The sequence below is a fragment of the Pogona vitticeps genome, chromosome 5 (genome assembly GCF_051106095.1).
Source record: "Pogona vitticeps strain Pit_001003342236 chromosome 5, PviZW2.1, whole genome shotgun sequence".
Lineage (NCBI taxonomy): Eukaryota > Metazoa > Chordata > Lepidosauria > Squamata > Agamidae > Pogona > Pogona vitticeps.
In genome coordinates, this window is record NC_135787.1 from 172469836 (window position 1) to 172495409 (window position 25574).

Below are 25574 nucleotides of genomic sequence, written 5' to 3' on the forward strand. Positions count from 1 at the left end.
GGAGGAATGTTGTATTAGCATCACTGCAAGGAAAAAAAATGGCAAAGCGGTTGTGGAGGAGGGAACTGGGAAGGGAAGCTGAAGGAGCGCTCTCTCCTAAACCAAAGGGGCTCTGAGTTCCAGACAGAGTCAGGTGGGGCAAGGCAGAATGCAGCTGTTGGGGTCGAATTAAATGTTCGAAAGGAACAGTGTGCAGCATTGACCTGCTGTGTAGTGAAGGCGGGTCTAGGAGCCTGAGGTGGAAACCTGTTTGAGGGGATAGAATGGACTGTTCCAATGATGAGGGAAACACATTTTTGAAAGTTCCCTTGTGTTAAGAGAAAGAGTGTGTGTGTGTGTACTGAGCTTGGGAAGGGGGTAGTGAAAGCAAAGGAAGAAAGTGATGCGTGTAGAGTTAGGTGTGCCCGTGCTCGCATACAGACGACCCATTTCATGTCTTTCAGCTGTGACATCCTTGTCAGCCCAAGGCTACCTCACGCTCTTTCCCTTCAGGGCGTCTCTGGAGACGGAGGAGGCATAGGTGTTTGGGGAAGGCAGGGTAGAAAGTAGCGTTCGTGAGGGAGAAAAGGGGGGGGACACCAAACCTGGTGGCCCGGAATTTCGGGAAGCAAGCCTTGGCCATAAGGCGGGAAAGGACGAGGGGAATCCATATCGAAACGGGTAACTTGCGCCTCAGGTGATTTAGGCGGGAAATGAGCAGATGTAAAGTGGTCGGCGTTACACAGAAAGCAGAAACCTAGGCTGGGGGATAACTGTTGACGCGAGACCTGAAGGGAGAGGGAGATACTTTTTTGAGGGCGTAAGGAGGCATGAAAGCTCAAGGAAGCTTAATACGTGTCGGAAATAGAAAGGCACCTAGTTGGTTACAGACACGGACACGATTTGCTTCGGCAAAGGCGCGGTTGGCGGGAGAATTCCGTATAATCTCTATATGCGCATCATAATACAGTACTTAAGGCTTTATCCCCCTCTATTTAATGTTCCTCATTATAACAAATTAAAAATCATTAAACAAATACATGATTAATATAAACCCCTGACACTCTAAATATTCTGGTTTCACTCCCCCCCCCCTTGTAATCTGTATTCTCTCTTCACTCTTCCTATATATCAGGCACGAAACAAATTGGGACTTGTCCATTAAAGCTCGTATTAAAATATAGTTGTTAGTCTTTCACGTGCCACAAGGTTTTTGTTTTCATTTTTGTTTTGTTTTGTTTCCGTTTTGTTTCTTGCCTGATATGCTTGCACTAACTGAGCTACCTTTTCTAGAACTCTTCTATACTTTGTTATATTATTAATGTCATGTTTTTCCAGCACAAATGAGACATTCACAGTGACTAACCATCAACAACAATAAATTAATCACATGTGAAATACTCTCAGGAGCTCCCTACTGAAATAGGCGCCTAAACTGGGTTGTTATAAACTGATATCCCAAAACACAAAAAGTGCAAAGCCTGACGGGTTTCCCTATCGTTTGTTTCCACCAGTGACTCTTCAAGTGGTGCTCATAGGGGAGGTTCCTCTGAAGACTTATTGTACAGGCAGGTCCATGTGGAGGAAGGGAATAATTTCAGTTTCAAAATTAGAGGATTAAATGACAAAGGTAGTATTCTGAATTAGGCCTGAAAACAACTGAGAAGCTGATGAGGATTTAATAGCATTGGTAGTATTTCATACCAGTACCAATTTTACATTTTAAAAGAATTGGGATTTGACATTTGTAAAACTGTATTTTCAACTGAGGAGTAACTTGTCATATGGAACAAATACGCTCAGACTACAGTGTGATTTAAAAAACACATAAAATTACTTCGTAAAAGTGCTTATACAAAGGATGTATTAAGTTGAACTCTTACTAAACTCTCAGAGAGAGAGAAAGAGAAACAAAATTGGAGTACAGTACTGTACATTATTATCCTTACTTTACACTTTTAGTTATCCAAACAAGCTTCATGTGATGGGTTACTTATAGAAACCGTATTAAATATGTTTTAGGACAAAATATGGCACCAGCAGGAAGAAAATCTGCAGGGAAAACAGCTAAATCAGTGCAAGAGGATCCAGTAGTGCATGCTTACGAGTTTGAGGAAGATCCTAAAAAACATCTGAGTGGATCTGAAGAGGACATTAGAGAAGGTGAAGTGACAGTACAAAACTTTGAGTTTTTTTCCCTCCTCTTTCCTCCCACAATAATGCAGAGCTGGGCAGGGGGGAGGTTAAATAATTTAATCAAGCACAAAAAGCTTAGGAACTCCAGATAATCTTGAAGAAGATACATAAGATTTCTGATTTTTCCTTGGCTGGGCATATTCTTGTGGAAGTATTTAATTACAAATAAGTCATCTACAGGCAGGCAGATCTATTAAAGTGAATCATGTCTGCTGCTTTATTTGGCTGGCTGAAAATCTTTCTTAGTTTGCACATAATGGATAGGAAAGGATATACTCTAATTCTCAGCAGCTATAAAGAAAGGGATTTCATAGGCACAAATGTGGTGGGATGTTAGTACTCTTAGGGCTTGCTTGTGTGTTTCCCACCTGATAGCCATAATTTAATAAAAGGGTAACACACATTTGTAAGCATAAACTAAGGATGTCAGTTTGAGTATAAACTCTCAAAGGAGAGGCTAAAACTGATGTTGTTATGTACCATCAAGTCACCTCCAACATACAGCAACCTTATGAATTAGCAATCTCCAAAATGTCCTATCCTCAACAGTCCTGCCCAGTTTGTGTAAACCCAAGCCTGTGGGTTTTCTGATGGAGTCAATCCATCTCCTGTTTAGTCTTCCTCTTTTCCTGCTGTCTTCCACATTTCCCAGCATTATTTTCCACAGAATCTTGCCTTCTCATGATGTGTCTAAAGTAGGACAGCCTCAGTTTTGACATTTTTGTCTCCAGAGATAGCTCAGGTTTAATTTGACATCCACGAGTAAATTAACAGATTATACAAGATTGCAGAGGAAGAGACGGAAAAGGTAATCAAGGGTTGACTGGAGGGAAGGCCTGTACAAACATCCATGTTGTTTTTTGAAAATACCCAGCGAAGGGGCCACGCAGATCACCGGAGGGAGATTGTTCCAGAGACAAGGAGCCACCGCCGAGAAAGCCCGGTTTCTAGTTCTTTCCTTCCAGGCCTCTCTTGTTGTCAGGCTCCTCAGCCTCACCTCCTGACTTGCGCAGGTGATACGAGTAGACCTTGGTGGGAGTAGGCGTTCCGCCAAATATCGAGGTCCTAAACCGTTTAGGGCTTTATAAGTAAGCATTAATACTTTGAAGTCAATGTGGAACCGAATGGGCAGCCAGTGCAGCGTGGCCAGAATAGGAGAAATATGTTGGTACTTTCTCGCTCCGCTAAGGAGTCTGGCCGCCGCATTCTGCACCACTTGGAGTTTCCGCATCAACCTCAAAGGCAGCCCCACGTAGAGCGTGTTACAGTGGTCTAACCTTGAGATTACGAGCGCATGTACCAAGGTAGTGAGTGCCCCCATGTCGAAGTCGGGCCGCAGCCGGGCAATCTGCCATAGGTGGAAAAAGGCAGTGCGGACTACCGACGCCACCTGTGTTTCCATGGTGAGCGTTGGGTCCAGATGTACCCCCAGGCTGCGGACCCCACTCTTTGGAGCCAGGATCACCCCCCCAAATGTGAGGGTGTCACCGAAGCCACCGGCCACAGGGCCACCCACCCTCAGAACTTCTGTCTTGTCTGGATTTTCTTTTCTATTTACTATAGTAATTATCTTTTTGCATTCTTCCATAATAACATCTCTGGTTTCAATCCACAGTTCTTCTGGTTCATGGTCACTTAAGTTTAATAATATAAATCTATTCTTTATGTGGACTTTAAATTCACCAAGAATGTTGTTTAAATTATATTTCGATACTAGAGTTCTTTTTCAGTTTTAATGTTCATGATCAGTATCACAATCTGCTCCTGGTCTTGTTTTGTCAGAGAATATAGCTTCTCCATCTCCAGCTTTTAATTACCGTACATAATATATTTGGTTTCTATATTGACCATCTGGTGATATCCATGTGTACAGGTCATCTGTTAGTTTGCTCAAAGCATGTACAGTGGTGCCTTGCTTAACAATTGCTTTGTTAAACGACGAAACCACTATACGATGACTGTTTTGCGATCGCAAAACGACGTTTTGATAGGGAAAATCTGCTTTGCGACAATCGGTTCCCTGCTCCAGGAACCAATTCTTCACATTACGTTTTTAAAACAGCTGATTGGTGGCTTCAAAATGGCCACCCGCTGTGTAAAATGGCTCTCCACTGTGTTTTTGGATGGATTCCTCGCTATACAGGCACCGAAAATGGCCGTCCCTATGGAGGATCTTCGCTGGACGGTGAGTTTTTAGCCCATTGGAATGCACTGAACGGGTTTTCAATGCGTTTCAATGGGATTTTTTATTTCGCTTAACGAAGATTTCACTCTACAGCGATTTCATTGGAACGGATTATCCTCGTTAAGCGAGGCACCACTGTATTTGCAATAAACAGATAGCTGGCTTCTCAGAACGCTACGACTCATTCTCCTGCTTTGTTTCTGTGTTGTAGACCAGATTTTCCAATGTTTAGTTCTCTTTTCTTTCCTACCTTTGTGTTCTTGTCACCTATTATTATAAGCATGTCTTGTTTCACTGCATGATCAATTTCCTCCCAGATGCTTACATAAAAACTTTGGATTTCATCTTCTTCAGCAGCTCTAGAGCACAGATTCCAAGAAGTGGTTCAGATTTATTCTTGATTTTCTGTTATCCAAAGTGTTAATTTGTTATTTTTTTTCCTTCCAATAAAGATGAAACTCCAGTGATTGATAAACATGGGAAAAAAAGACCTTCAGTAACTCCTCATACAGTTGTTGAAGATGATGTTGGGTAAATTGCTTAATATTTATTTTCATTCCATGGCTAATGTATTCTAATTTAATTTTTAACAACTATGTATCATCTGTTAGGTTTCCAGTACATTCTTTGATATTATCATATCCAGGTATTTAATTTTAATACATTGGTACAATCTGTCCAGAATGCAAACCTATCCATGCCTTCTTGGTGGTAAATTTTATAGGGTTTATATGAACATATATCCTAAGTAAATGTGCATGAAATGTATAGATATATTTTAAAAGAGAAACACCTTCTGTATTTTATGTATCTAAATTTTTTCACACAAAAAATGGATTGGATCCAACAGTTATCTCCATCCATTATAAGGACCATTCTCAGATGAAAAATATTTTTAGCAAAGGATTTTTTTTTCTACTGTAGCAAAACCCTTTCTGTAGGAAGAAATGTTTTGGATCCTATCAACACAGGTTAATAAATGAAAGAGAAAATTACCAGCATATCAGAATTTATTATAAAATGATAAGTTGTAAGAAAATTCCCAAGTCAAATAATATAACATTACAAATGAAGATAGCATTTTTGAATGATATATTAAAAAATATATCATTTTGAATATAAGCTACCTGTATCAGATAATGCAGGTAGCTTATATTTCCTTCAGAGGAAATGCTAAGAACACATAGAAATGGAAGATGTTGAGATCTGACCCATTTTATATTTTGTTTGAATTAAGCTGATTACTAATAAATGTCTTGTTTGAAAAGTGCCTAGCTTAAATTTTCCACTGCATTTATCACCATAATTCCTCTGTAGTAAGTGTGCTTAGTACTGCAATCTTGTAGGAGTTATGGCTCATAGCCAAGAAAGAATAAATTATTGCTTTCAGTATGAAAGGGCAAAAGGAGGGTACAGGATCTGCTATATAGCTTACAGAATACATTGTTAAAACTGCAAATTTTACATTATAGTTCTTAAAGCAATCTAGGGTAATTCCAAAGTACTGCTTAATTTTCATTTAAACTGATATGTAATGCAAATATGCATTTAATTCTAAAGATGTCTATGCAACATTAATAACATGCCCACATAGAGTAGCAAAAGCTGGTTGTAGGTTATTGTTTTAGCTAAGCTATATGCTTTGCCCTGGGGAATTTGAATCTGATATAAGTGGTTACACAGGGAGACAAGATAAAAGTTTTGTTTTCTTCTTGTTTGCAGTTCAATTGAAGCCCTGGCCCTTAAGGGGCATGGTTAAAAGAAAAAATTGCCTAACAAGCTGTAACAAGGCCTTCCTCCTCTATTTCCTCATCTCATAAGGTTTTTTTTTTGTTTTTTTTTTTTTGTTTTGTTTTGTTTTGCTGTGGGGTGTTGTGTTAAGGTGCCCTAGTGCAAGAGTGCTGGCAAGGTTTATTAAATCAAGGTTTATTAAAAAAATTTGCAATTCATTTCTAAACTGTAAAAAAGGTCTTCCTTTGTTTGCAATTAGCTATAAAAAGGGAGGGAGAAATTCTTGCCAAGATTTTCCAAGAGAGCCTTTGCTTTGGCCTTAGCTGTAAGAAAAGAAAGAAAAAGAAGTGCTGCCAATTGGCTTTGCTTGTTGTTCTTGAATGTGCACTTGAGGTGATGCTTCTCTGCATTGATTGAAGTTATTACACGTCTGAACTGATGCAAACTGATCCTTAAGTAGAAGCTGAAGCAGTGGAGGTAAAACTATGATTTAGGAGGAAAAGAGTTAATTTGCATTTTCCCTTTGCATTGCGTAGTCAATGGAGGGGGGGAAGAATCAGCCTGCCCAAACCTGTGGCATTTTCCAGATTATTTTCCAGTATAGTCACACTCCTATTTCAAAGAAACAGCTTTAATTATTTGAACCTGGAGTGCCCCCCTCATCTTGTGGCTGCTACTTGTCCAGGAAGGAAAACTGCAGTTAGTACTGGTCTCAGCTTTACTCCCAGAGCAGATAATAATAAAGTCTGATCTGTATTTGGACTGTATCGAGGCAAAGGATTGTCCCCTCTTGTCTATGCTATGGTCCTGATCTGGATCATGTCCTATCATAGCTCCTATTTAGTAAGGAAGATCTGAGTATACAAGAAACTAGTACATGTTTAACATCATATGGGTTTGGCTTTATTTATTTATTTTTGGTCATTAATATTACAGATAAATATGTTTCTTTATCCGGAATTGAGTATGGGTTCACTAAAGGTAGCAACATGTTCAGAACTAATTTCAATAACTACATCAAAATATTGCTACTGCCAATACTTAATACTTTTTGCATTCTGTATTCTGAATTAAATATCAACCTGAATTAGCCAACTCAGAGCAGTCTTAAAGATGTTTGGTTTACGTTTTGTTACTGCTTGTTGCTGTTACAAATACTGTACAATAATCTCCACTTCAAATCAGATTGTAGGTCTCATAATATATAAAATAGTTGTTCCTCAAGTACTATTATTATTTTTTAAATAGGGGAGAAGTTCAAAATATGCTGGAACGATTTGGAGGTACGTTTGTTAAAATATTTATATCATGTCTGCTAATATTCCAGTATAGCTGTGGTTGGTGAGAAGGATGGCATGGCACTAGCGGACAGTTTGGGATGACAGAAAGAGCCATGGCAAGTGTCTACAGATAGACATACTCATATGCAAGTATCTACACAGTAGAAGATGCAGAAACAGAACCTTTAACAACTAAAATATATTCCATACTACATGTTAGTCTTTAAGATGTCACAAAATTAATGTAAAAATGGTAAAATGTTCTGTCAATAGGGAGTTTTTTCCAGCCCAAGGGGACCATCCGTCCTCTAAACCTATTTTCACCTGATGTTTGCAGATGCCAGCCGAGTCTTGCCACCTGCAACCACCATGTGAGAATATTCACTGCAGCTTCTTCCCAACAGCAAGTACCCGTAAAATACTCTGGAGAGAGAATTATTATGGCTACTGCTGAGAGATACAAGCTAGAAATTCTGTTGCTTAAAGCCTAATAGGACAACATGTAGGGTGAATTAACTGTAACCTTTGCTTTTATTTGGCATTATAAATGAAAATCACATTTTGGCATAAACTTCCTGATGGCATCTGTTGAAAATTTTAAATAGCCACATATCTTATTTTTTACTTAATAAGCCAAAAGATAAATAATACCTTACTACCGTGTTTCCCAGAAGGCAAGACAGGGTCTTTTATTAATTTTTGCTCCAAAAACGCATTGGGGCTTATTTTCAAGGGATGTTTTATTTTATAGTTATGTCATCTTCTGGTTGCTGCACAATGGTGAAGAGTGGGGTTTCACTTAACTAGGGCTTATTTTTGGGGTAGGGCTTATATTACGAGCATCCTGAAAAATCATACTAGGGCTTATTTTCAGGTTAGGTCTTAATTTTGGGGAAACAGGGTACCTATGTCCCTGCCCAAAGTCACATTGTTCTTCCCTTTCCATGAACCAGTAAATACATGAGTTTCCTAGTTTAATTCAAACAGTAAACTGATTAACAATTAATCCCTACATTACCTTGTTACATGCTTTCTTTAAAAGAGTTTCTCATGGCCAAATTGGTAAGGATATCCCATCTATTTTTGACAATAGGATCACCAGTTTTATTTTGTGTTACTGTTGTGTGCCATCAGGTTGGAACCAACTCCTTGCCACAAGATGTGATGATGGCATCTGGCCTAGATGTCTTTAAAAGGGGATTGGACAGATCCCTGGAGTAAAATTCCATCGCAGGTTACAAGCCATGATAGGGATGTATAATCTCCAGGCTTAAAAGGAAGGTACCTCAAAATGCCAGATGCAGGGGAGGAGTATCAGGAGACAGGTATCTCGTGTGTACCCAAGAGGCATCTGGTGGGGCCATTGTGAGATAGAGAAAGCTGAACTATATGGGGCCTGCTGATCAAGCAGGTCTCTTCTTATGTTCTAATAACAAACCTAATAGGGCTTTCAAGATAAGTGCACTATTTAAGAAGTAGATTTATCAGTTCCAAACCCCCAGTGAGCTTCCATGGCTGAGTGGCGATTTAAACCCATGACTCCTGAATTCTAGTCCATCACTTTACCTACTATGTCACAATGGGTATCTTAGTTTTACTAGATTTTTATATTGGGGTGCTACAATGGCCATTACTCAGTGATGGCAAATATAGGAGCAGCACTTGCTATCAGGTCAGCAGGCTGGATGGGGCTGAATAGGGCCGCTTAAGGTCACTGTAAGGTGCAGTATGCCATTTGGTGTGATTAGATGGTTTCAGGTCAGGAAACCACACTGCACCTTGAAGGGAAAGGGGAGGCTAAAGATAGAAAACAAAAAAGGTCTCTTTCCCCCCCTCCTCCTTCCAGAAGGAAGTTTCCAATTTTTTTTTCTTAAAAGGTATTGTGCATCTGTGCTGCCCTAACTGGGCTTTTAAATAACAACAACCAACCAACCTTTGCTTCCTCTCTCTCACCCTTTGCAGAGAAGCAGAAGTTTAAATTTCCCAACATCATTAAGTGGCTTAAGCAGATACTTAACAATATTGGGAATTTGAAAGAAGCCAGCCCCTTTTGTTCACTCCCAGTTATTTCACATGCTGGAACCAAAACAGAGTAATCCTACCTGCACATTTTAAAAAAAGGGAAGCCCCTGTCAGAAAGCCAAAAAGGTGTAGGTAGGAACACTCTGAGGATGAACCAGTTCATGCTTGCACCTACATACTGTGGTCACCGGGAAAAGGAGTGAAACAAGCCACAGTGGATCAGTGTGATAAATCCCCATCTAGTTTACCCTATGTGACTCACTTATATTTTACAGGAGTTTTTAGAAGTTCACCATAAATACAGTGGCTAATAATTATCTTACTCTAGCTGACATCAATAAAGCTCTTCTGGCTAAAAGGAAAAGATTAGAAATGTACACAAAGGCTTCTCTCAAAACAAGCAATCAGAAAATAGAACACGTTTGGAAAACACAACAAGAGCAAAGGTAAGCCATTAGTTTTAACAGTATGGTACATCTCACAGTAATGAATAGCCAGAATTGTATTATTTTTGCCAGCATAAATCAATCAGCATACATCTCAGTGAACTGCTGCTAGTTCAGTCTGCATTTGCATTTGATGTTGCATACCTCTCATGTAACTTGATGTACGGTAACAAATGGAAACATTTACCTCTTAGCTAATGGGAATACAGTCATTTTTATTCTGATGGATTTATATTAGCATAATTCTTCACCTACATTCGGGCGACTGCCAACAGTTTAGACTGTATTTTGATAGTCTTCTGTAAACGTGATTTTGTTTTTGTCCATTAAATTACCAATAAATGCATTATTCAAAGTCCTGATAAAAAGCAAATGCTTTAAAATAAAATCACGTAGGTTGCAATTTTATAAACACTTACCTGGAACCAAGTCCTACTGAAAATAGTTTGGACATATAATGTCAGTTCAAAGAGCATTCCGTGGGAGAAAAATGCATTTTCAACTGCAACAAGGCCCCACTTCTGGTGCTCTTCATATGGATCTTGGACCCACGTGGAACCAACTGAAGTGCTTCTTCATAAAATGTCAGTGATCAGGCAGAAGTGTCAACATGTTTTTAGTTATGCCATTAATCTACCTCAGAACAAATGTCAAAATGTCACTGTCAAAGCTGATTTCTTACCATGTCATGCTTTCCTTTCAATTTTGTGGGGGAAAATGTACACCTTATACACAACTCTTCATTTTTAAAGTGTTCTGTATGACTTCTCCATTGCATGTAAGGTTCTCCATTTAGTAGTGGTGTACCATGCCACATTGCTTCAGATTATCAAAATATTTATTTTAGGCAGAAGGTCAATCAAGAGTATTCTCAACAGTTCCTGCATGTATTTCAACAATGGGATGCTGATATACAGAAAGCAGAGGAACAGGAAGAAAAACTAGCGGTATATTTTTCTTACTCTTATTTTTAAATATACGAAGTGTCAAAGCAAAATATCACATTCTATTTTTATTATTCTTTGATAACCTGGCAATGTGATGCATCTATTTCCAGTCATTGGTAAAAAACAGAAGAGTGACCAGTCTGTGCTCCTGAATAAAGCTGATGCATTACACTGAAATGTTTTACCATTGTTTTTTCATATCTTACTAAACTATATCCATATTTGTTGGCCATTGATTTTCTGTTCTTATTTACAGTGAAACATTGTAATTTATCATTTATAAATCAGAGATGAGAGAGGAAAACTGATTAAAACTGCTGTGTGTATTCCCAGGGGCTTAGTAAAAGCAAGCCCAGGGGTATACCAGAACTAAAATTGTGAACTCTATATGAACTCTATATGAGCCAGAGCTTGTGTCAGATTTTTTTGTGATCCAGTTTTCCTCAGAATCAAAGGTTATTCCATTCAGTATAGTCCTCTGACTATCTGTAGCACCTTGGAGGGAAGGACCTTTCTTGAAGGAGGAAAGTAAATGCATCACAATAACCACAGGATCCAATCCACTGCTGTATTAAAAATGATTGTTGTGAATGTTCTATAAATATTGGTGCTACAGATAGTCAGAGGACTATGCTGAATGGAATAATCTTTGATTCTGGGGAAAACTGGGAGGATCACAAAAAATCTGACACAAGCTCTGACAATGGGAAATGCCTTAATTTAATCATCTTTCCATGGCTCATAGCCTACTTTGTTCAGCAAGGACTACTGACCCTTGCTGAACATTTTCTCAGGGGTGGAAGGCCAGCCATAGGGAGAAGAAAGCAAGGATATCTTCTACTGATCTGGACATTACTGTATCCCTATATGACTATGTAACCTACCCTGATAATTTGTAATATATGGAGGGCTGTTTTAAATAAGTAAATAATTATTTGGATCTGCCCCAATGTAATTGAGTGATACTAGTTCTATATTTATTATGGCCTCTCTTCTTTCTTTGCTTTAGAACATGTTTCGGCAACAACAAAAAGTTTTCCAACAAGCAAGAATAGTTCAGAGTCAGAGACTGAAAACAATTAAGCAGCTATATGAGCAGTTTCTAAAGGTCAAGTATATGCTTTTAAAATTCAAATTTAAGAATCTGTACATATGAACATGTTGTGCAGGTTGGCTTTATCAATACTTTTACGATCCTGTCATCTTTCTCTCCTTGTAGAACAATTTACATCTTTTTATAGTGAAGAATTAAACAATGTATCTAGATAATGTTTTACTAAAGGCAAAGTTATAATTGCTTCCCACTTCTTAGAAAAATGCATCCCAAAATGTTGATTTGTGTTCAAGATGTTAGCTTTGCCCTAAAGCTATTGCATTAATTCACGGGCATCACTCAACTTCTGAAATCTAGCAGATTTTCATGAGACTCATTTCTTTTTCTAGAGTATGGAAGACATGGAGAAAAATAATGAAAATCTTCTGGCAGGAGCACAAATCGAGCTTCGCAAAGAAATGGCTATGTTGCAAAAAAAAATCATGATGGACACTGTAAGTATTAAGATTGATTTATGAAAACTTCAGTAACATTTTAAAATAGAACATTTAAATAGAAAAATTAAATATTCACCATTTATAATTCAAGTCAGAATACTATAATACAAAATGTTACAATTGATCAGTATTTTTCTCTTTTTTTCTAACAGCAACAGCAAGAGATGGCAACTGTTCGCAAATCTCTTCAGTCGATGTTATTCTGATGGCTCAGCGGAGAAACAACTTGTACCTAAGTAACATGATACAATGTATATATTAGTCATGAGGGGGAAAGAGCCAACATTTTGCATTCGATGTTAAAAATTATATGTCTTGTTTGAATACTTTCATGTTGAACTTTGAAAAGACTAATAAGCCACAACTGCAAACAAATGAATTCGTACACTGATTCTTTTGATTTGGCTTTCTCAAAGTACTGTTATATTTCTTTAACATCAAAACAACATAAGCATCAACCTTCCTTCATCTCATAAGTTACAAATCGACACAATGAGGCTAAGAAACCCATTTGAAAGACAGCCACCATTGCCTATTAACCAATTAAGTGCACATCATTAGCAAATTCATTTTAAATGATATGCTACATCTGAAAGTCACAAACGTTCACAAAAACTAGGATCATACTAAAAAATTTTACAGGTTTCAGGATGTAGCCCAGAAGGGGGAGGGAGAACAACCTCACTCCTTAAGGGTCTGAAGAAACAAGTAAAGGTAATTTATTTTAACGTGAGAGGTAAACAGCAATGCATTAAAACTTCCGTAATGCCACAATGCACATTTGCTAGTTTAGAGATTTCCTTCACTGTAAGGCACTGTACTAATTTGTTATTTCATAGTCTTCCTATAATATATTCTATGCTTTTATAGAAGAAGAGAGCTGATAGACAAATCAGAGTTTACTGGTAGTATTAAATAAGGAATTTCATGGATAGTTACTACAGTTCAGATAATTAAATTAAAAATTGAAATGAAATGCTAGCAGCAGCGTAGAAGAGTTTGTTTCTATTGACAAATGAAATGTTACCTTCCCACTCCCAAAGAGTAAAAGTTTCATTCAATAAGCTTTGCTTGTCTGTCGTTTTTTAAAAAACATTTTCATATTGTAACATGCAAGTAATCCAAACACTACAAATGCAACAGTGCCTGTATAGTTATAAAATACTGGAAATTCTGTGACAGCAACTTGGAATTGCTGATATGTTTGCTGAATTTTCACAAAAACACATTTGGTCTCTTAAGTCTGATATCAGTAGAAAATAACAATTTTAGGACAATAACTATATCCTTAAAAAGTAACAGCAGCAAACAAGAAAAAATGAGCCATTCTTTTTCCTCTCTCTAGTTTTTCTACTAATCTCCTGAAATGTTTCAATTTATTTATATACCAAAATTTACTATTTTGGTTACCAATTTAGAGGAAAATGTAAGATACAGGTCAATCTTACATCTACAGGTTGGTTCACAGTCAATTGAAGTCTATCCTCAATTTTTAGCATGCTTTCACATCTACAAAATTAAGACATATTAAACATGTCATTAAAGTTGATAGGAGTTATTAAGTTAATGGAAAGACTTTTCTCAGTCAACATGGCCATAAAAAAGTCCACAATCACATGGTTGTGATTGTGGCCGTATTCTGAAGGTTTTTCTTCCTGACGTTTCACCAGTCTCTGTGGCTGGCATCTTCAGAGGACAGGAGTCAGAACTCTGTCCATGCTCTGTTCTGTTTGTTGAATAGTTGCGTATTTATAGCTGTGGGAACAGCTTTAATCCTTTTCCGGAGATAGGGTGATGATGGTGATCAGTGTGTTTTTGTTGTGGATGTATTGTTGTGATAAAGGACAGATATTATCTGTCACTGTGATTGATGGGTGTCTTTAGCTGGTCTTTTTTGTGCAATGATCCCTGGTCCTTGTGGCTGGGTAGAGTTTGTTGACGTTTGCAGGCTGTATTTTGACAACACCAGTAATCATTATGTTAGACTGCACAGGGAAGCCATTGAAATTCATAAACACCAGCAGAGCTTCAACAAAAAATAGGAAAATCTAAAACTGAACAAGGACTGGCTCCCAGCACTGAAAAATATGACAAACAACAACAGAGCATGGACAGAGTTCCTACTCCAGTCTTCTGAAGATGCCGGCCACAGAGACTGGCGAAACGTCAAGAAGAACAACCTTCCAGCCCGAAAAACCCACAACAACCATCAGATCCCGGCTGTGAAAGCCTTCAAGAATACATTCCACAATCACAGTTTACAATTTGTTGTCCATTAAAATACATAGCCAGAAGCCACTTGGGAATGCTTCCATAATGAAAACACTTTGTATGAACCAACTCTAAACATCCAAAAATTTAACACTGAAGAGTACTCAACCAAGCTTATTAGGTGCCACTACCAGCAACTGTGTTTTTGTTGTTGTTGCAAGCCATTAATAATAAAGACAGTTTAGAACACTGTAACAGGAACCAAACTTTAAAAACATTAACACTTATGAAAATAAAGTTTGTTGCCTATAGAATAAGATCGGTTTCAGTCATTAAATCTACTCACATGTCCTTAAGGTGCTTAAAACATATTGGTAAAACATGTAACTTTGCATAAACTAAGCATAGTATTTAAAGCCATAAGTTAATGCCTTTTTTGCTGCATGGAAGAAAAGCCGTAGCTGATGGTGCAACTAGTGGTAAACAGTTGCATTTCTCACTAAGTTGGGATGGAGAAGACATGCAGTCCAACAATTATTTGGAAGGTAATATATTACCCATTACTGCAGTGATGTACAGAAGGTCAAGAGAAAAGAGCAAAGGAATGATACATTAATCTCTTAGCAAGGACAATCTTTGTGCAAACTGCTAATTTTAAGATAAACATTTTCTAGATGGAATGGTAGAATGCCTTCAAAAAGTCCTATTCATCACCAACAATTTTCAGAAATAAAAACGTTGTTTTGCTACTTAAATATGGAAGACCCTCTTCTAGAATATTTTATATTTGTTGACCTTACATTCTAATTTATAAGCCTAATGAGATGGAAGTTTAAACGAAAAACAAAAGATCTTATTATACTTCCCCCCTTCAATATCTATTTGTGGCTAAGCATCAATTGACACTTAATTGCCATGGGTTTTCTTATTAGCAAAATGCAGCCACAGAAACTGTGATTGAGCAACATTAGACAAGTTCTTGGTGAGTGGTTCTTTCCAACATTTTTTGGATTTAGCAGTTTTGTTTCCCACTGTGTTTCAAGAAAAACAGTGCTATGTTTGGGCTGTGCTTCTTAACCAGGAAGACTATAAAGAAGAAACTAGTTAAAGGTTCCTCTCCACCCAGCCTCCTTCTGCAGTTGTATTTCATAGAACAGAAACTGTCAAGGAAAAATGAAAACATTCTGTAGTTTGGCCTACCAGAATGTGAAATCCTCAGAATGGCAACAAGCGGCCTCAGAAGGCTGGGATGGGGGCATTTTCCACGTGATACCAGGAGTGACTTAAGATCACTTTGGGTTTCTCAAAAACAAACAAGCAAGCAAGCAATCAAAAAACACTATTCTGGGAACCTGTGTTCCTTGTTTCAGAGAACTATGCCTAGAGACTTCAGATGTGAAATTCTCCCTTTCCTTTCTTTTTTTTTAAAATTGTGATTAAGGCTCTGGAAGTCACAAAAATGATTACCCCTGCCTTTAAAAAGTAACATCCTGATGAACTTATTTCTTTAAATCTACAGGCTGACTGTTTAGTAGGAATTCACAAACACAGTTTCTTGTATGCCCAGGAAATTGTTAGGCATTAAGTATGGAAATCACTTTGCTGTAAATTCTAAAGAATTATAACAAAGTTCTGGTTAAATTCTTTAGCCTTCTTCCTTGATACCAAATCTGTCAAATTCATACAGATATAAAGGAACGTGGGAGAAAACCTCTTCACACTGATATAAGAATAATGGTTTAGTTGTTTTAGTTCTTAAATTCAAGAAACATCCATTATATCTCCGAAGTCCATTGACCATATTTCAACAAAAACAGGCAGCTGCATAATGAACAATTTTAACTGCAGTTATTATACCTATATCAGTGTAAAGTTACTCTAAAAAACCACACCATTTTTCTCTCGTCTACAGTTCAGTTAGCTGCCAAATATGTTAGATTTTCAAGCATCTCTGCCTGAAAATGTTAGAAAGATTTTTAAACAAGAACTAGATGCTCTGTAACAAAAATGTCCTTTAATATTTCACTCACAACCAAAGTCAGTATAAATATCAGTAGAACTTGCTGGAACTTTATATTATGTAGTTAAATAATCTCTGAAACTGAGAGCAAATTTAACTAACTCTTTTGAGCACTTGGGTCTCTTTACAAGCTTCCACATCTGTTCTCCTTAAAATGGTATTTTCCATAATTCAACACTTCCCCCTGACTCCTCTTCTCCTTTAGCTATAAGTCACTCATTATGGTTTTGAACCTGTTCCGGAGCTTGAGGAGATGAGATTTTGAAGACCTGTATGTGAAGGTGGTCAGCAATCTGTTTGCATACCCCAGTGGAGTATCTCAGCAAATCAAGCAAGGATATGAACTAAAGGGAAGGAAAAAAGTTCAGAAGTTAATATCAGTACATTTTGTGTACTACAATTAATAATTCTTGCCTTAGAGATAAGATTATAACTTCAGACTTTACAAATTATTTCCTCTTAAAAAATAATAATATTGCAGCCAGGCAATTTCACTCTATATTACCTTAAAAACAGCTGCTTAATTAAGAGATTAAACAATTGTCACCCCCTACCCCTGTCCTTTCATCTACTGCCCCACTTATAAAATTCCCTGTGCCTCACGTGGGGGACCCCTCAAGGCCAATGCCATTAGAAGAGTCCCTAGCAGATTGTATAGCAATCTGAATGAGTTGCTTTGGGAAGAAAAGGGCAAGTCTGCTTCCAGCAGCACAGCTCCATGTGCCTAAATCTTGGCCCAGCCCACGAATACAACACCTCAGCATTTGTTCGTTTGCAATACAACAGCAACAACAGCATTTGTATGTAGTGCTTTTCAAAGCACTTCATATGCATTATCTTATTATAATCCTTTTACCCACCAGCTTTAAGGTAGACAAGCTATTGACATTGCAGATGTAGGACAGAGCCCAAAATCAAGCTGCTTTTTTTCCTATGAGCACTTAGGAAGCTCATGAACAAGGGATAATTTTAATTTAGTATTAATTGCTCCCTGCAGCATCTCTATATCTAGGACACTGTCTGACAAGAAACTGTGGATTCTGCATTGTGGCTTTAATCTATTTGAGATGCAAAGCTAGGCAGACCCATTCAGAATACACTCATCCAATCCCTAATGGAAAAAAAAATCCACTTTCCACCATTTATAATGCTAATACAAATTATGCAGAGTTAACTGAAAATTGCTTACCAGTGCTATCCACAGAACAATATATTCATCAATAAAACTATTGAAGTACTGATCTAGAAATAATAGGCCTGGTCCAATAAATGCAGTATCTTGCAGGAAGATTTCACTTTTTGTCATGTGTGCTATCTGCCAACAAACAATGGATCAATCTTTCAAATTAAGATCTTATGCACGTGGTTTAATCCTTTACAATTCAAATATTCTACCAATTGTAAGGATTACTATTTGTATGCAACTATACCACAATAAAGATATTCAAAGAAACAAATTTTGGATTAACTTCAACTGTGAATCTCAAATAGCATAGGTCCACTGAAGCAATGAGCATTACCTATTTATTACCTAAATAGCATGGACCTATGCTATTTAATCATTCACATTCATTCAGTGAGTCAAATTTATTTGGGATTAACAACTCAATTTGGCCTATAGAGTTTCCAGTCATTAACAAAAGGGCTGCAAGTTTTGTTTTGATAACCAATATGTTTTCTTGTTACATTAATATGTCATAATACTGTATTCTCTTTTGTATAAAAAGTTTTTTTTTTCAACAAGATGACTGAGAGTACAAGAAAGTATTTGCGAAGGCTTTCACGGCCCGGATCTAATGGTTGTTGTGGGTTTTTCGGGCTCTTTGGTTGTTCTGAAGGTTGTTCTTCCTAACATTTCGCCAGAGTGCTGTCCTCTGAAGATGCCGGCTACAGAGACTGGCGAAACATTAGGAAGAACAACCTTCAGAACATGGCCAAAGAGCCCGAAAAACCCACAACAACCAGTACAAGAAAGATTAAGCTGATGGCTATACTTTTATTTCTCAATAACAAATATTTACAAATAAGATGTAGGAAATGTGCAAGACAAAATATTAATTATATGTAAGGCAGAATATTTCTTGTGATATAAAATATCTATGCAACAAAGTTTTCTTGGGTTATCAAAAGAAATTGTAGCATAATGCTGTGTTTACTGCAGTAGATTATTGTATGCTGTGCTGCTTACTGCAAACTAAACACACAGAGACCAAGCCTTGTGAAAACATTTACTTTTTATGTGTATTAATATGTGATCTTACAATAAACTAAAGTTTTTAAATCACACAGAACAAAATGCCACTTTTTAATCCACAAGATATTCAAGCTATTTATAAGAGATTTGCTTGACCCTTGGGCCCACTTTACACTAAAATCCTATATATACATGCTTGAACTCAATGATTCAATGGGACCTTCTTCCATGTAAGTATAGGATTGTACTAGTAGTCTTTTGAATTAACCAAACTCATTTTAAATACGTACCACTTTTGAGTTTTCACAGTGACACACACATATGTAAGACAGTTCTCCATGATTTTAAATTTTATCCACTTCAGTGGGACATTTTAGTTCTCCCCACTATGTGGTTTTGTAGAATTTACACTAAACTAAACCTACCAGACAGGCATTTTATGACACTGTCACCCGAGGAGCCTTAAACCATGTCCCCAAGTATAAATTTAAAAAACAAAACAAAATGGACAAAATACAGCAGCGACACAAATTGTCTGAACACATTTTGCCACCATGGTATTTTTTGCTTTATTCAATGAATGAATTAATGAAATTTGGGGATGAGGTGTCAGGAAATACCAGACGTTTAAACTTAACTGTTCTGGTATTAATTCTACTGCTGGATCTCAATATATTAGAATTCCCAGGGAGTCAGAATATAATCCAGAAATCACTCAAGACAATTTAAAAAATATCATCTGAATAAGGGCTAATATATGCATATGAAATATATAAATTCCTTACCACCAATTTTTGTGTAATCTTTGCACTCACAAATCCAAATGTTAAGGCATAAAGACAAGGATGTTTTTCAAACAGGTGAGTTGTAGACTTTTTATAGATCATTACTGCTAATGTAATAATTAATCCTATATGGAGGCCTGGTGACAGAACACTTGTTCCCTGGAAGATTAAAAAGAGAGATTTATTTATTTAATAATTTATTTCTAAGAGGAGGAACATATTCCCCCAAAAAAGCAAATTCAAAACATATCTCATCATAAAGAATTAAAAGGAAAAGTTCAACAGCAAAAAATGTCGACCACAGAGGTCACATCACTATAAATAATAGAACCTAAGCAAACTAGCCAATCAGAGGCCTTCTGGAACTGGTAAATATTTGACAAAAGTGAAAATTGAAAATGAAATTTAAGTACCTCCGTTAAGGATCCTATTATATCTTATTTGTTAGCGATACTTGGAGCAGGATTTTGGATGTTAAAGCACATGGCAAAGAATATTTGAAGAATCTATCCCAAAGTTATCCATGTCTCAAACCATCTGGGGATTTCAAAGACAGAACTAACACCTTGAAATGAGCCCAGAAATGAACAGGTAATGAGTGCAAATGGATAAAGATGAAAGTGATTCAACCTTTTTCTTTGTTTTTAAATGTTGAATACATAATTAAACCATCCATTAACCCAACCACCATTCAAAGCACCACAGCTGTTAATACAACAACTGAGGAAGGGAATGAAAGATATGTCTACACCTAATCTCAGCAACTTCCTACACCACTTGAAATGTTCAAAAGCTTTCTAAGGGCAGTCCCAGGCAGAACACATTAGAGTAGTTTAACCTGGCAATTCCTGGGCATGTATAATTTAGAAGCTGTCATTTGCATGACAAAGTACATTTTCTGAAACGCATTCTTCTGTGCAATCATTAAAGGTGTAGAAGCCCTATCCAATTTTACATATGGCCAATTTGGAGCATCTCTGTCCACCTGGGCTATAGCCAGGAGACAATTCAATGGAAGATATTTCTGAAGAAACATTTGCAGGATTGTGCTATTAATCTTACATATCAAACAATATTTTAAAAGAACTTACTGCTATTGTAGATCCATTCTTCCCTACTCCTCCGCCAAAGATAACTCTGAAATAATTGTAACTGGAAAACATCGCACCACACACTATACCAGCAACAGGAATCATCTTCAATCTTAGGTCTAACACAGGAATCTTGCAGAGGAAAAGTACATTTACAATGTTTTAATACTTTCCATCATAATTTTTTTTAAAAATTAACTAATTTGAACTATCCATTTTTCCTCCTAAAATAAAATACTGATGATTGTCATGCTGTTAACATCATACAAAGAACACAGCAATTTAATTCAGTTAGAGACCCGAAGGTTACATACGTTTTTTAAAATTCAAAGTCAAGGTCTAGTATTTATAAACAATATGTATCCGATTTCCAGCCATGTTATGAAAAATGGATAGTTTCTCCAAATGTACTGATCAAAACAGCAGTAGCACCACAGGAAATGCAAACACCATCTGCCTGTTTTATTTAGAGTATATCATGCTATGAAACAGCATTATCCATACGCTTCAGATAGTAGACCTTTAACACAAGTATTTACCTTTCTTATTCAATGGTTGTTTCAAGGAAACTTCCAAGAGGCAGCAGAATTAAAAAGGAAAGTAAAAAAAAAAATGAATTTCCTGTAACCTATTAGGTTACATTTTAGAAGATAAAACTTGTCAAAGGATGTTATTGAGATGTATCTCAAACAATCCATTAGCTCATGCAAAACAAAATAATTACTTCAGCATTTCAATTAACTGCATTAGTTTCATAACATAGGCATTTTGAGAAGAAAATATAGTAAATAGTAGTACTGTATCCAGACCCATTAGAACACTCTGATTCAATTTAAGGAGTGAATTCAGATTAGAGGAAATTACACTGCAGCTGCTATGCTTACAGCCTGATGCTTTTCCTACAATACCTCACTTTGTCATTTATTGTGTGGTATAGTCATTGAAGTATTAAACTGGAGTCCTAGGGACCCATAAGTTGGGCTCTCTCTCAACCTGACCTGCTTCATGGGGGGACCTAGAGGAGCTCATTGAAGGGATACAAATGAAACAAAAAAATAAATAAATCCACCACTCCAATGAATCCAAATTCCTGGCAACACTAAACATAACTACATTGGGCAAAATCCTCTTTCATAACTATATGTGCATAACTTGATGTCATGAGTGTGGTAGCTACAGTATTGGTTAGGCAGAAGCACTATCTAGAAGGCACTTCCACCAGCACATCGCAGAACAGCTGCAATGGGAACTATGTGACTAATGGCGTCATTAAATTGTGCAATGCCCTGTTGCCAGGAGTGATGTCCAGCACGTTTATGTGGGCATAACTTTACATTACACCTCCACGAACAGGATTCTGCTGAGTAGTAAATCAGGAGATTTTGCAAGCTGGTTTATCTTTTATAGAATAAAAAAAAAATACAAAGTTGAAAGTATTACAGGATTAAAATTTCTAAGCAGATCACTCCTATGTATCTAAATGATTGGACAATTTAATACAAAAATTACTTATGGCAGATGGGGTCTTTTTCCTATGTGTTGTTCTATACTCATGCACAGGATGGCACATCACAACACTGAGGAGCCACAGTACTGGAACTACATGGAAAAAGGCATCCTACGGTCAACATATAACCACACCTTATATTTAAAAGGGCAATAGAAAAAGCAATAAAAGGCATTTTATAGTCAACATATAACCAGGTCTAATTTTTTACAAGGTTAATAAAAATGTTTAGCAAAAGAGCAATATCGGCAAAATGCAAAGCATAAGAAGAAACTACCAAATAGGCACACATCCACACAAGACTAATAAATATATATAATTCAAGATTGACCATTGTATTCAGTTACCTTTGTGTCCCACATAGTTGTTCCACCAAAGGCAGATAACAAAAACAGGATCATTATGGCTATCTGTACTTCAGTTACATCAACTCTAGAATGGAGGGAAAATAAAATTGACCATATCAATGATCTGGTGTGCGTAGAGGATAGAGATCATTTAGGAAACATTACTCAAATATATAACCTAGAATAAATGCAAACAATAACAACAAGATAATTCAGCAACAAAGTTACCTTTTATAATAATATTTTTATAATTTTATAATAATACATATTGCATTACATTACTTTATATAAGTATTTAGTATAGTCAGAAATACAGAAGTCAAGTATTGGGGAAATTCTCCCAAGTATTGTGCAAATTACAAAAAGTACACTTGTTAAAATATTTTTGGAAAATATAATTTCTAAAAGGCCTGAAGATAATTACCTAACATGACAGAATAGAAATAGCAATACTATTTTTTAACCATAGAGAAGTCTGAATTTCTACATCACAAAACATATTTACCATTGAAAGAACTAATGACTCTGTAGAAATGAAAATCTTTTATTAGTACCTGCAATCTGAAACTAGCAGCTAAAGCAGGGTGGATAAAAATCTGTGCTTTTTTTAAACATCAATTTAAACCACGATTTAAATCACAAAGACATTTTTAAAATTTAAATTATAAAAAAAAACTGATTTAGATTCATTTGATTTAAATGAAATCCACCCTGAGCTAAAGTAAAATATAACACAGTAGAACAGTGCTAGACTGGTAGCATTTGACTTTTTTCTTCTGAGCATCTCAGCCTTATGCCATATAAAGGATTACTTCTGAAACAAGTCCAGGATTTTAAAGTTTCTGATTTATCATGTGGCACAGCAGGGTTCCAGATCTAAGCTTATCTAATGGATGTTCAGTCATTGTTTGTTTTATGTTTATTTCTATTGTAAACTGCCCAGAGTTGTGGCTTGATGGGCAGGGCAGAAGTTCAATGGATGGATGGATAAATAGCCAGTACTCCTACTAGACATCATCCCTTGATATTTCAGACTTTTATGGGGTGGGGGGAAACTGTAAAGTTTGTTGGAGTTAAAGAATGATTGATTTTAAACAGATCTGTAACCAGCAGGTAGTGGGATATAATGGTTGCTATGGATTGGCAATTCACAAACCTAAAGATAAAAAGAGCTGCATTTTATAAAGAGAATATATTTTTTTTTCTGCATGCAGAAGAATGCACCTACATGTACAGATGTGCCCCGCTTAACAATTACCCCACATTAAGACAAATCCGCTTCACGACGATGTTTTTGCGATCACAATTGTTTCAAATGGGGGAATTTCGCTGCATGATGACCGGTTCCCTGTTTCGGGAACCGATTCTTCGCATTACGATGATCAAAACAGCTGATTGTTGGGGTTTCAAAATGGCCACGGGGTGCTCAAAATGGCTCCCCACTGTGCTTAGGGACAGATTCCTCGCTATACAGGCACCGAAATGGCCACCATATGGAGGATCTTCGCTGGATGGTGAGTTTTTAGCCCACTGAAATGCATTAACCGGGTTTTAATGTGTTTCAATGGGTTTTTTATTTTCATTTTGCGACGTTTTTGTTCTACAGCGATTTCGCTGGAACGAATTAACGTCATTAAGCAAGGCACCACTGTACACTGGACCCTTACCTGCAGTGTGATAGATATAGGTGTAAACCACTATAATTTTAATGGAACCACAGTATATCTCACAAGAGAAGTCAGCAACTAGCTGACCCATCTCTCTCTCTCTCTCTCTCTCTCTCTCTGTCTGTGTGTGTGTGTGTGTGTGTGTGTGTGTGTGCACGCGCGCATTTCCCCTACTGGAATGAGGTTAAATCTAATATCCCTAGTTGAAAGATCACAGCAAATGCATCTCAAAAATCCATCATAGAGCAAAGTATCCAAGAATTCACTTACTTGCCAAACTTTAGCATGCCTGATACATAGGTTTGCCAGTGAGCACAATAAAAGAGGAACATCCCAATAAAGGAACAGAAAAACAGCCAGTCTGGATTAGTTCCAAGTCGAACTGCTATGCAGGCTCCAATACCAACAAAGACTGAAAAGGCCAATTAGATTCAGTTAGTCATCACTGCTATTCTAAAAATTGTTTCCAAATATTTTGATAAATTAAACATTTTGTGGGACTATAGCACAATATCAAACACAGGCCACCCTTATGGTGTAATAACGCTAACTTGTTCGCAATTTTGATTGTTGAATGACTTAACTCCAGCTGATTTCTAAACCTTAGTTATAGCATTTTATATTTTAAAAATGTTTTCACTTTTGTGCTAATTGCCTGCTCTACCAGATTTTGTAAACTGTATCTTAAATGGAAACCATTATTTTAGTTTCCTCACAAAGGTTTGCTTTCAGAATATTAAGTCATGAATGAATGAATGAATGAATGAATGAATGAATGAATACTTTATTATGGTCAAAGACCAGTAAAAAGTCACAAATATTTCCCTCCTTTGAATAAAGGAGGGGAACAGCTTGGAAATAAAAAGTTACAAATAACTGGTGACTTGAAAGTAATTTATTTATTTTATTTATTGGATTTTTATACTGCCTGTCTCCCGATGAAGGGACTCAAGGAAGCTCATAGCATTGTTAAAATAAAGAGAAATTGAAACAAAATACCTCAACCATTAAAAGCTCTTGAACATTAAAACATTCATCTAAAAACATCTGAAAAACTGAAAACATTAAAAAGCCATTAGAAAGGAAGTAAAACATCATGCACTATGTTGAAATTGGACATTGAAAACAAGTCTGAAAAGTTTCTACTTGTTGCCAATAGGACAGGACAGGGTGATATTAACTTCAGAGGGGGGCATTCTACAACCTCAGGGAAGCCACCAAGGAGGTCTTCTCTTGGGTCCTTGTCAAACATCTATGGAAAAGGTGATGAGACCAAGAGGAGGGCCTTCTCCAAAGACTTAAGGAGAATTACATGGGGAGATACGATCGACCAGAGAGCTTGGATCAAGGTTTTAGGGTTTGATAGGTCACTACCAGCATTTTAAATTAGGTGCAGAAATGGACTGGGAGCCAGT

At 36.9% G+C, this 25574-nt stretch overlaps 2 protein-coding genes across 10 annotated transcripts in view; one reads left to right on the forward strand and one right to left on the reverse strand.

Annotated features, from left to right (window-relative positions):
- SYCP3 (synaptonemal complex protein 3) lies at nucleotides 1–13403 on the forward strand. Of its 6 annotated transcripts, none has more exons than XM_020800438.3 (9): nucleotides 1–133; nucleotides 2002–2142; nucleotides 4813–4891; nucleotides 7340–7374; nucleotides 9722–9839; nucleotides 10687–10786; nucleotides 11796–11894; nucleotides 12230–12334; nucleotides 12490–13403. In XM_020800438.3, the coding sequence occupies exons 2-9, from the start codon at nucleotides 2010–2012 to the stop codon at nucleotides 12541–12543; spliced, it is 723 nt and encodes a 240-aa protein (XP_020656097.1). In that variant the 5' UTR covers nucleotides 1–133; nucleotides 2002–2009; the 3' UTR covers nucleotides 12544–13403. The 6 variants fall into 6 exon arrangements, with proteins under 6 accessions (XP_020656097.1, XP_020656098.1, XP_020656100.1 ...); XM_020800439.3 differs by lacking the exon at nucleotides 1–133 and adding an exon at nucleotides 527–660; XM_020800441.3 differs by lacking the exon at nucleotides 1–133 and adding an exon at nucleotides 546–676.
- The window catches only part of CHPT1 (choline phosphotransferase 1), a 23139-nt gene continuing 9900 nt past the window's right edge, over nucleotides 12336–25574 (reverse strand). The window contains exons 3-10 of one of the 4 annotated variants that reach the window (XM_020800436.3): nucleotides 24430–24571; nucleotides 22493–22577; nucleotides 20639–20770; nucleotides 19548–19706; nucleotides 17758–17883; nucleotides 16802–16912; nucleotides 15749–15850; nucleotides 12336–12569 (exon numbers count right to left, since the gene is read on the reverse strand). In XM_020800436.3, the coding sequence (XP_020656095.2) occupies nucleotides 15785–15850; nucleotides 16802–16912; nucleotides 17758–17883; nucleotides 19548–19706; nucleotides 20639–20770; nucleotides 22493–22577; nucleotides 24430–24571 (821 nt within the window). In that variant the 3' untranslated portion in view covers nucleotides 12336–12569; nucleotides 15749–15784. Of the gene's footprint in view, nucleotides 12570–14105; nucleotides 15851–16670; nucleotides 16913–17757; nucleotides 17884–19547; nucleotides 19707–20638; nucleotides 20771–22492; nucleotides 22578–24429; nucleotides 24572–25574 lie in introns of those variants that run through there. The other 3 variants (XR_002301175.3, XM_020800437.3, XM_020800435.3) reach the window with 3 other exon arrangements.